General features: G+C 38.0%; 1 protein-coding gene across 2 annotated transcripts in view; it reads right to left on the bottom strand.

Moving 5' to 3' along the window:
* Positions 1 to 12,528, bottom strand: part of LOC126075121 (scavenger receptor cysteine-rich type 1 protein M160-like) — a 66,897-nt gene that overhangs the window by 18,667 nt on the left and 35,702 nt on the right. For both annotated transcript variants that reach the window (XM_049882341.1, XM_049882340.1), the window contains exons 8-9: positions 8,777 to 9,097; positions 3,365 to 3,685 (exon numbers count right to left, since the gene is read on the bottom strand). In XM_049882341.1, coding sequence (XP_049738298.1) covers positions 3,365 to 3,685; positions 8,777 to 9,097 — 642 coding nt within the window. The remainder of the gene's footprint in view (positions 1 to 3,364; positions 3,686 to 8,776; positions 9,098 to 12,528) is intronic.

The raw sequence follows: 12,528 nt of genomic DNA on the forward strand, positions 1-12,528 counted from the left end.
TCATATCCTTTGCCCATTTTTTAATCAGGTTATTTGTCTTTTTGTTGTTGAGTTTTTGCAGTATCCGTAGATTTTAGAGATCAGATTTGTTGTAGCCAAAAAAATTTTCCCAGTCTGTAGGTAATCTTTTACTCTCTGGTAAAGTCTTTGGATGAGCATAAATGTTTGATTTTTAGGAGCTCCCAGTTATCTAGTTTCTTTTCTGGTGTTTGTGCATTGTTAGTAATGTTTTGTATACTGTTTATGCCATGTATTAGGGCTCCTAGCATTGTCCCTATTTTTTCTTTCATGATATTTATTGTTTTAGATTTTGTATTTGGCTCTTTGATCCATTTTGAGTTAGTTTTGTATGGTGTGAGGTACGGGTCTTGATGTATTTTTTTGCAGGTGGTTATCCAGTTATGCCAGCACCATTAGTTAAAGAGTTTTTTTCCCCATTTACCAGACTTTGGGCCTTTGTCAAATATCAGCTGCCCATATGTGGATGGATTTATGTCTGGATTCTCAATTTTGTTCCATTGGTCTATGTATCTATTATGCCAGTTACCAGGCTGTTTTGACTATTGTGGAGGTACAATATTCAAACTGAACTCTTGATGTCCGTCCAAACGTGCTCTAAGGCCAAAGTCTTCCATATTTCAGTTAATAGTATTTCAATTATTTCAGATGTTCAGAAATATTGGAGTAATTCTTAACTTTTGTTACATCATATGAGGGTCGTGGTGGCTCAGTGGTAGAATTCTCACCTTCCATGAGGAAGACCTGGGTTTGATTCCTGGCCAATGCACCTCAAGGACAGCAACCACTCATCTGTCAGTGGAGGCTTATGCGTTGCTATGATGCTGAACATGTTTCAGCAGAGCCTCTAGACTAAAATGAACTAGGAAGAAAGGCCTGGCTATCTACTTCTGAAAATCAGCCAATGAAAACTGCATGGGTCACAACAGTCCAATCCCTTGTGCAGTGGGTTGTCATCTGGGGCTGACTCATCAGCAACTAACAACAACAATGTTTACATCATGTTTCCTAACTTTCAGGAAATCTTGTTCTCTATGTCTTCAAAATATGCCCATAATCCCAACATTTCTAACCCCTTCCATTGCTGAATCAGACTGAACCTCCACCATCTCTTGTCTGGTTTACTGCCATAGCCTCCTATAGATTCCCTGTTTCTGTTATTGCTCGTCTACAGTATATTTTTAATAGGAAGCCAGAAAGGCCGTTTAAAATTATAAATCAAATCATATAGTCTCTGCTTAAAATTCTCCAATGGCCCCCCCATTTCTTTCAGAGTAAAAGCTTAATTCTTGTAAAGGCCTACTAGTCCCTGCATAACCTGTCCATAGCTTCTTACCTCTTTTGGTGCCATGTCCTACTGTTCTACTTCTTGCTCTTTAACCACACTGGGACCCTTACTGTTCCTCAGATGTATCAGGCATAATTATGTTCTGGGGCTTTTGAACTGAAATGCTCTTTCCCATGTGTGAACATAGCTAACTCCCTCACCTCCTTCAAGTCTTTGCTCAAACGTCACCTGTCCAGTAAGTCCTATCCAAACCATACTATTTGGAATTGTATTCTTTCCCATAAGCACCCTGGATTCCATTTTTCTTTTTCTTTTTTTTCCTATAGTCCTAACACCTTCTAACAGTATATATTTTATTCCATTGTAGAAAGTTCTACTGAGTAGCAATGCTCTAGAATCTCTTATCATTAAAGAAATAAAACATTAAGTAAGTTCCTTGGAGATCATATTTCTTTTTAACCATCTCCATTTCTATCTTTTCTCCTTTTTTCAACTCTTTGAAAAATAGTCTACACCTATATCCCAACATCCTTATCTCCCATTAACTCTGTGGCTTGAAAGCATCTTCTCTTTTCACTGCAGGAAAATTGCTTTCATTAAGTTTACTAGTAATTTCCAGACTGCTAAGCTTTGTGGACAATGTTCAAATTCATGTAGATTTTTCAACAGTTTCCTTTTTGAAATATCCCCTCCCCCTGGCTTTAGTGACACGACATTCTCTGACCACTACTACTCTTCATTACCCTTTTACAGCTTCTTGTATGTCAATAAATCATTAAATATTGTTATTCCTCAGGACTTTTTACACTGAATTTGCATTTTTTCCTTAAATTTTAATTACCATTCGCATGTCTAAAACCAAGCCAAACCCACTGCCATCGAGTCAATTGTGACTCATAGCAACCTTATAGGGCAGAGCAAAACTGTCCCATCGGGTTTCAAAGTAGTGGCTGGTGGATTTGAACTGCTGAACTTTTGGTTCATATCTCCATCCAAAACAACTTTTCTGATCACCTAATGCTTATTTATATCCAAGTTCCCATCAGTCTCTCCACTTGCTGTCTCACGAATACCTCAAACTCAAGATATCCAAAAGTGAATTCGTCATCCCACCCCCTCTGACCTGATCCTCTGCCAGAATTCTCTTTGTTAGACAATGAAACTGCTGTACATCTGCTTGCTTAGTTTGGGAATGTGGAAGTCATCTTTGAGTGCTCTTTGTCCACATTCCCAAATTCAATGAATTATCAAGTGTTATTGATTACAGCAGGTAAATCTTGAATCTGTAAACTGTTCACCATCTCCACAGTGAGCATCCTAACCAAAACTTTACTAGAATCATCTAACAACATGACCTCCTGCACCCAGTAGCCTCCTCTCACCAACACGCGCACACACACACACACACACACACACACACACACTTACACAGGCACTCTCTCTCAGCCAGAGTACTCTCTTTAAAAGGCAAGTCTTATCATGATTACACCCTTCAATGGCTTCCCTTTCACCTTAGAATAAAGAACAAAATGCTTAATTCATAAATAAGCTAGCCCTTGCCTACATCAGAAGACTTTAATAGAGCTTTTCCCCTTTGTTCACTTAGGTCTAACACCTTTTCCCCTCAGCCATCTTTTTGTTTCTGGAATCAGACAAGCTTATTTTAACCTTTGAGACTTGAATAAAATACTACCTATTGAATAAAACACTACCTTTTCAAATGGTCTTTCCAACACTTCTTTATATGATGAAATTACATAAAACTTTTCCTTAAGTATCATTTCACAGGAATATTCTCTGACCCTCCAAGTAGGTAATATCTTTCTATTATGCATTTTCCTTTTGTATTGTACTTCTACTTCATAGAACTTTAAATAAATGATTATTTTACATTTTCATTAAAATAATTGCATCTTTTACTAGATAGGAGGGTAGGACTACTTTTATCTAGTTCACCTTTGGCCTAGTACTAATAAATAGCCACTCTATAAATATTTATTAAATAAATGACAAGGTAAATAATTGAATAAATGTATTTATCTTAGTCCTAGAAATTACCTGAGCAGATCAAATGAACATCGCTATTAAAAGGACACCTAGTCCGTTTCCACTCCCAGTGTACACAATCCCAGAGAGAGTTTTCATTTCCAGAGCAGCCAGATACAGATAGAAAGATGTGTAACATTTCTCCTGTAAAACGAGGCTTGCTGGAGATATTGATTGGAGACCCACATCCAAGCTGCCTGCAAACAACTGAAGCAATGTTCATTTTCCAGTCGTGAATACATGGGAAGGCCACAGTGCCCTGGACTGTCACCTCAACTCTGCCAGCACACTTGCTGCTTCCACCCACAAGTCTCAGTTCCATATCTGATTCACCTGAAACAGATATATCAGAATGACTTCAGAAAACCACACTACTTAAGACATTTAAGATACTTCTCTACTCATATACCCTACTGTAGACCAATGGCCATAAATTGGGAGATTATCTAGATCTTGACCTCTCTACTGTGTTTAATAATTTTATTTTCTGCTTTCCTTCAAAGTTTATGCTTCCTTCTTATTGGATTAAAAAAAAAATCCACAAAAGTATCACCGAGGTGTGTTTCAAACTCATGAGAGTTTCTGGGTTGGAAAGAAAGGATATCATTTTGCCTGCGAAATCTGATCAGAACTTGGGCTAAAAAAATGTTACTTAATGGCTCTAATTCTTTCCTGGATTTTGAGCATTTAAGATTATCTGCTACAAACTGAGGCGAATATTAGGGAAGGTGATATATGAGAGGAGTCACTGGATGGTGCAAATGACTACCAGTTGAAAGGCTGATGGTTCGAACTCACCCAGAGAAGCCTTGTGAGGCAGGCCTGGTGATCTGCTTCTGAAAGGTCACAGCCTTAAAAACCCTGTGGAGCACAGTTCTCTAACACACATGGAATCGACTCTACAACAGCTGGTTTCATTTGGCTTGGATATAAGCAATCAAGGAAGAAATGCATAGGGCAGTGATATTACAAAATCTGGGAAAAGTTAGAAGAAATTTGCCAGTTGTAGATACTAGATAAATATAATTTAGAAAGAAATCGGACCACAGGCAAACATGAAATTCTCTGTATGTCACGTGAGAAGGAGGTAATTTTTCAAAGAATTAAAAGATTGGAAATTGATTCTAAGGCAAATTGAAATAGTTAAATTTTGAATGGAATTCTTAGAAGAATTGATGTGAAATGGAATGGGATGAACCAGTTGTAGAAAGGCTAATTTATCTATTTCAGTGTTCTGTAGCATGAAACACTTAAGTAATATTGGCTGTTGACATGAAAATATACTTAATTATTTTAAGAATGTGTACTTCTTTATCTAATTAAAAATAATGGATTCTATTAGCTTGGTTTGCATTGATTTTAATTAAAGTGGAAATTAATATTATTAAATATCATTTGTTGATTTCGTGCAATCATTCCCTATGTGTTCCTACTTTATTTACTGAATTATATTAATAAATTGATTTACTTCTCAATATTGAAGGATCTGACACGTCAGAAAATAAACTCTGTTAGTCTAAGTTACCTCCTCTTGGCCTTAAGAAAAAGAACAATGTAATTAACACGATCTAGAAAAAAAAAAAATTTTTTTTTTTTTTAGAAGGCATAGAATGTCCACCCTTTCCTATCACTGTAGCCCCATTTCCTGCTTCCCAAAACACTGCTGACTGAGATTTTACTACATGAGTTATTTTGACATATCTATGTCTGAGTACATATGGGGTGATTATCTATAAAACTTCACATTCAGTAGAGCATTAAAGTTGCTATGTATTTCCATTTTAAGCTTATATGTTACTCTCTGTCACTGGATCTCAGTGATAGAGTTTGTGAAGGAAGAGTTAAGATCTTTTCTTAGTTGTCAGAGGTTTTAAAACTGTAATCAATTGAGGGTGGTAGAGCAATTTTAGCAACTTTGCCATAAAAGTAGAAAAGAAATTTTTAAAATGGGACTTATTTTAGGTACTGATGTGTAAAAAAAAGATGTGTAGAGGGCTGTTTTTTGGATAACTATATGTCTTGTAAGAATCCCTACAAAAATTGAAATTCTCTGAAAGCTGTTCAGGAATAGGTGAAATATTGTTGCCCTAAAAGTCCTCTAAATATAGGGGAAAACATATCTCAGTGTTTTGTAGCTATATAAACCCACTCTGAGAGAGTGTTAGGTAGGAAAACAGAGTTGTAATAGATGGTTCAACCTAAGAAGGTGATATCAGATTGACTCATAAGTTTCCCTGAATTAAGAAATATGTGTGTCTGTTTACAACAGCAAAAAGATGGAAGCAGCCAAGGTGCCCATCAACAGATGAATGGATAAATAAATTATGGTATATTCACACAATGGAATACTACTCATCGATAAAGAACAGTGAGGAATCTGTGAAACATTTCATAACATGGAGGAACCTGGAAGGCATTATGCTGAGTGAAATTAGTCAGTTGCAAAAGGACAAATATTGCATAAGACCACTATTATAAGAACTTGAGAAATAGTTTAGAAAACATTCTTTTGTGGTTACAAGGGGGAGTGGGAGGGGGTAGTCACTAATTAGATAGTAGATAAGAAGTACTTTAGGTGAAGGGAAAGACAGCACACAATACAGGGGAAGTCAGCACAATTGGACTAAACCAAAAGCAAAGAAGTTTCCTGAATAAACTGAATGCTTTGAAGGCCAGCGTAGCAGGGGCAGGGGTCTGGGGACCATGGTTTCAGGGGACAGCTAAGTCAACTGGCATAATAAAATCTATTAAGAAAACATTCTGCATCCCATTTTGAAGACTGGCGTCTGGGGGTCTTAAAAGCTAGCAAGCAGCCATCTAAGATGCATCAATTGGTCTCAACCCACCTGGATCAAAGGAGAATGAAGAACACCAAGGACAAAAGGCAATTATGAGCCCAAGAGACAGAAAGGGCCACATGAACCAGAGACTACATCAGCCTGAGACCAGAAGAACTAGATGGTGCCCGGCTACAATCGGTGACTGCCCTGACAGGGAACACAACAGAGAACCCCTGAGCAGGAGAGCAGTGGGATGCAGACCCCAAATTCTCATAAGACCAGACTTAATGGTCTGACTGAGACTAGAAGGACCCTGGTGGTCGTGGCCCCTAGACCTTCTGTTGGCCCAGGACAGGAACCATTCCCGAAGCCAACTCTTCAGACATGGATTGGACTGGACAATGGGTTGGGGTGGGATGCTGGTGAGGAGTGAGCTTCTTGGATCAGGTGGACACTTGAGACTATGTTGGCATCTCCTGCCTGGAGGGGAGATGAGAGGGTGGAGGGGGCTAGAAGCTGGCGAAATGGACACGAAAAGAGAGAGTGAAGGGAGAGAGCAGGCTGTTTCATTACGGGGAGAGTAATTGGGAGTGCGTAGCAAGGTGTATATGGGTTTTTGTATGAGACTGACTTGATTTGTAAACTTTCACTTAAAGCATAATAAAAATCATTAAAAAAATGAAGAAATATGTGTGTATAATGTAAGCAAACAATTATATCTCCCTATTTTTTTTTATAGTTTTCAGTTTATATAACAGATATAAGCAGGAAAAAATGAATATGGGTATGTTTTATGAACTAAAGCGGGGTGTCCTATTGAGGAACCCTGAACTCTTCTAGTGAAAGACACATTGATACTCATGGCCCATGGAGAGGAGAACTTCCCTTTAAAAGAAGATTAGTGGCAGAATAAGCTTGGAGAAAGCAGTGGCAAAATTCAACTTGGGAGATCTTTCTTTGAAGAAGGATTGTGATAATTTGTAAATCATAACTATAAATTTACCTAAATTGAAAGTCTGAATAGAAGGGTGGAAGCTTAAAAGGCATATTTCAAATTTATATTGGAGGTTAATAATTCTTTAAAACATAATCCAATGTCTTCACCACTCATCTCAGAGAAGAAGATATAAGGTAAGAGATAAAGATGTTGGGATTGACTGAAAATAAGTGAAAAAAAAAAAAATCAAACCAGTCACTACTGAGTTGCTTCTGACTCATAGCAACCCTATAGGACAGCGTAAAACTGTCCCAGAAGGTTTCCAAGGCTGTAATCTTTATGGAAGCAGACTGCCACATCTTTCTCCCGTGGAGCAGCTAGTGGGTTCAGACAGCTGACCTTTCTATTAGCAGCCAAGTGCAAGACTAATAAAATACTAATAGGTAAACTAATAGGTGTATATAAAATTTTCCTTTGTACCATTTGAAAGTTGTCTAATGAAAACTTTGGCCTCAGAGAAGGCATCTGCAAGCCAATTCTTCCCGTTTAAGAGAATGATATAAACCCTAAGCCCAGGCCTTTAGATGAAGTTCATTTGTTCTATTTTTATTGTAACCTGACCCTAATAAGGTCAGTAAATTTCCTTTAGTCCTTAAACTAGCCCAAGCCAGATTTGGCCTGCCTCACATGTGAAGAAGGGTCAGATGTGACCACTAATTGACCTCAACAGAGGATGCAGCAACAGGAGGAATGAATCAGCAGGAAAATCATCACCCAGACCCTATTTTGAAGTGAGATGTCTGACAAGAATTACATCACCTCCTGTTTCCTGGCCACTTTCTAGCATTTTTCCCTCTCTGGAACACCTTCTTGCTGGAGCCACCTTCTTGCTGCCCAAATCACATATAAGCCCTGCCTACCCACAGCTCAGAGAGCTGGATCTGAGGAACTTCCTCCCAGCTCCTTGCTCTGTGCATTGCAATAAAGTTACTTTCACTTTTCTCAAAGCCTAAAACCAAAAACCAAACCTGTTGCCATCTACTCAATTCTGACTCATAGCGACCCTATAGGACAGAGTAGAACTGCCCCCATAGAGTTTCCAAGGAGCGCCTGGTGGATCCAAACTGCCGACCTTTTGATCAGCAGCCATAGTTCTTAACCAGTATGCCACCAGGGTTTCCTCTCAAAGACTAGTGTCTAGATAATTGGCAAGTCTGAGCACGCTGGACAAGGACCCACCTTCTAGGGTTTGGTAACATTATTGGTACCAATATTATATAAATAAGTTTTTCAAGTACACATGAGTATTTGGGAATCTTGGGAAAGAATTTTTAATATGTGGGTGCTTCAACACAAGTGTTTAGTGTTCAAGTGACTGAACTCAGATTAGTTTGTCCTAAACTGATTTGACTATGGAGAACTAACTTTTTTTTTGCTGAATATATTGTAATACTACTGCTTATTGAACTTAACTTCGGGAAAATTTGGATAAATATTAGAAAATTAGGTTTTATTTCATGAGGAAAAGCAGTTTTGATCCTATGGTAAGAGACATTAAAAATTTGAATTGAGGATATGAGGGATCGTTAGTTCTGAAAAAGTGAGGAATGAGTACTATGCCATGAACGTACCCATCAAGAAAAAAATGAGTATGGTAGAGAGCCCAGGCACTTTCATTCAGAGTAAATCCCAGTTTGAGTGTCTTACCAGTACAGGTCACTCCAACGTCCTCTTCATGAGTGCAGTCATGATATCCCCACCCACGGTGCCTGCATTCCCAGAGACTTGACTCATACCCATAACAGGAAACATCATCCAGCCAAATTTTCCCAGTTCCTCTAACAGCATTTCCAAGACCACTGCCAATGATAGAAAATGGACAACCTAGCTGGCCACACACCACGGCGGCATCAATATTGTCCCAATTGTCATTGCACACTGTGCCCCATTGTCCTGCAATTTTCACCTCCAGTCTTCCTGAACAGCGGTCATTACCATCTGTCAGCCTCAGATTCCAATTTGATTTATCTGCACAGAAAACAATGGGAGAGCTTGAAATTAGAAATAAGATGAGGTAAAACGACTGTAAGGAACCTAATGTGAGGTGAAAACAAAGTCATTTATCTTAATGCACAGGAGAGGTTTTCAATCAGAAGGCAAGTAAATCCATGAAGAATAAGCAAAGAGCCTAGGAATGTCACAGGGCTTCAATGAGTAATTTTATTTTAGATTTTCAGGTCATCTGGCTTGTATAAAAATGTCGTTCTGTAGACAATCAATGAACCTCTCCACTTTACTCAAATCTTCAATCTTCATTTTCTACTACCAAATACATGAAATTATATGCATCCCATTTCTCTTTTTCCTCCCTGTAGCTTCACTGTCTCCCTCTTCTAACATGGTCCAAAATACATTTAAACATGCTCAAGTTATCCCTTCTTACCAAAACAGTCAAGCTCATAACACTACTCTCCGTCACTTCTCAGCCTGATGCCTTTTCAGTCTTGTCCAGGGTTTCTCAACATCAGCACTATTGGCAGCTGAGGCTGGATAATATTATTTTGTGTGGGAGGAGGGATGCCTGTGTGTTGTAGAATGTTTAACAGCCTTCCTGACCTCTACTCACCAGAGGCCAGTAGCATCTCCCCAGCTGTGGCATCCAAAAATGTCTCTAGACATTGCCGATATCCCCAGGGTTGAGAATGACTGGCCTAGTCCAACTGTCAGCCAAGCTCCTAAGAAGAGTTGATTAAAAAAAAAAAAAAATAGACCTGCTTTATTCCCTATCACCTCTCACTGATACCTAAACCTTGAAGATTTCTGAACTATTATCCCTTCACGAAACCTTCTTTTGCCAAGTTCATCTATACCTTCTTCCTTGCTAAATACAACAGATAGACTGTAGTTTTTATCTTATTTAACATCTTTGTAGCACTTGACATTCTCGACCACTTAACTTTTGAAACATCCTCTTCTCACCTAGTTTCTGACACAATTTTCTCCTGTATTTCTGATATTATGCTTATTTTTCTGCTGGTCTCCTATTGGGTTTTCTTTTCTTTCTTCTCTTTCCCCGCCTCCCTGCTTCCCTTTTTTCCTCTCTCCTTTCCTTCTGTCTTTTGGTTCATTTTACTTGGTCCATGCCTTAAGTGTGTTATTCTAGGGGGCTTTCTTAAGACCTTTTGTTTTCACTTTCTCTGGAAGATTTTGTTCACTTCTGTGGTTCCATTACATCTATTTCCCCCATCTAGATCTCTCCTCTGAACTGCAGGTATGTGTATCTAATTATCTACTGGATGTCTCACAGGTAACTTAAATTCTACATGTTTAAAATTATGTTCATGAGCCACCTTCCATCCCTAAAGTCTGCCTTTCCTCCCATGCTAAACATTTCAGTAAATGTAACCATCGCTTACTATTTATGCCTGACTCCTTTTTCTCTCTGGTCTTTCACATATAATCATTCATAAAACCCTACTGTCTCTAACATATAGAAATAACAACTCTTTATTCGCTTCTCCATTATCTGTCAGTTGGGCTACTGGGCAGTGACCTCCCTACCCCCACTGATCTCATTGCTTCTAGTCGTGCGCCCACTCAAATCCTTTCTCCAAATGTCAGTAAGCGTGATCTATCTTAAATATAGATATGAGCACATTTAGTTTCCTGCTTAGCTCACTTAAATTATTTTCCCTTGCCTTAGAATAATACCCAAACTCTCTGTCATGGTTTAAAGGCTATATATGAATTGGCTCCTGCTTTTCTCTCTGGTCTTACCTCTAGTCACTGCTTCTCCACATGGTGAACTACAAATTCAACATAACAGCCTTCTTCAGGTATTTGAACAACTCTGGGCTATCATACATAATCTTCCTACTGCTTGAACACTCCCTTCCCCTAGAAACACACACACACCACACTTGCCAGAACAACTTCTCCTTATCTTCGAATGTCATCCAGATGTGATTCTTTTCAGTAAGACTTGCTCAAGCACCCCAGCTCCTCACTGCCTGACATTTCCCAGTGCTGCTGTCAAGCTCAAGGCAAGACCATTGCCATGGAGTTGATTACGACACATAGTGACCCTACAGGACAGAGTAGAACTGCCCCATATGGTTTCTAAGAAGCGGTTGGTGGATTCGAACTGCTGACCTTTTGGTTAGCAGCCAAGCTCTTAACCAATTCCTGCTATTATATCTCTAACCAAACAGTATTTTCTCAATACTACCATAGGTTCCTTTATTTTCTCCTATTATGCCTCTTATCAAATAGTCTTTTGTTTATGTTTCTCTTTCCTAATAGACTCTAAACTCCAAAAGGATGTGGGATGTTTCTAGAACATAATAGGCACTTAGTACATATTTTTGGATGAATAAATCATCTGAATTAGTTCCTGATACCATAAACATTTCTCTGTGAGCTAAGAGAGCAAGGTAATTATCAGGAAATAAGCCATCCTTAATAATAATGATATTGTATTGAGGTATTATAGAAAAAAATAATAAAATTATCTCTTTTCTTTGGAGTCAAGATTCAGTTGAATTTTTCTTTCCATTAACAGCCTGAGGAACAGAGTACAGTATCAGTCATTTTATATCATATGGGAATAACTACTGGGAATGACTGATTTGGATTGCATTTAAGTACCAGAAATTTTCAGAGTTCTCATACCAGCAGACAAACACTGGAGTACAATCTGAAATTCCCTAGGTTTGTAATTTAAATATGAATGGTGTCAGAGATTCCTGAGTCTATAATAAATTTATGGCTACCATGTTGAAATCAGCAGGTAGATGGAAATTCACAAGTCTGGTATATATACCTCCTTTGAACTCTTCCCCAGAATCTATGAGTGAGGCATGACAGTTTTCAAATCTGATTTTCAAATACTTGAAGAAGAATCTAGAGAGTAGGTTTAACTTATAAATACTATGTAATTGCTAAAATTATTAAATATAAATTATCTAATAAGAAAAAAGTTCTATTTAGCTAATTTATATTAAATGTTTCATTAAAATGATTTAGTTATTATAAAAATTAATTTTCAGAAAAATGCCTCTTTGGGTGGGTAATGGTGCTCTAGATAATGATACTGATTTAAAATGTGTAAGGATATATCCACAGAGCCCTGGTGGTGCACGCAGTGGTTAAGAGCTTGGCTGCCAACCAAAAGGTTGGCAGTTGGAATCCATCAGCCACTTCTTAGAAACCATATGGGGCAGTTCTACTTTGTCCTATAGGATCACTATGAGTCAGAATCGACTTGATGGTAACAGGTTTGTTTTTTGGTAAAGTTATAGCCTCATTAAAATATAGTATTTGAAAAAGGTATTTAGATTTCCTTTTAGAAAATGTTACGAAGCTATGAATATTTGCAGTTTATTTTGAAATGGCTGGGTCAGTGAAAATAGATATAAACTAAGGGGCTTGTTCAAGTAATTAAGAAATTTTTTTAAAAA

Source organism: Elephas maximus, chromosome 4 (assembly GCF_024166365.1).
Source record: "Elephas maximus indicus isolate mEleMax1 chromosome 4, mEleMax1 primary haplotype, whole genome shotgun sequence".
Lineage (NCBI taxonomy): Eukaryota > Metazoa > Chordata > Mammalia > Proboscidea > Elephantidae > Elephas > Elephas maximus.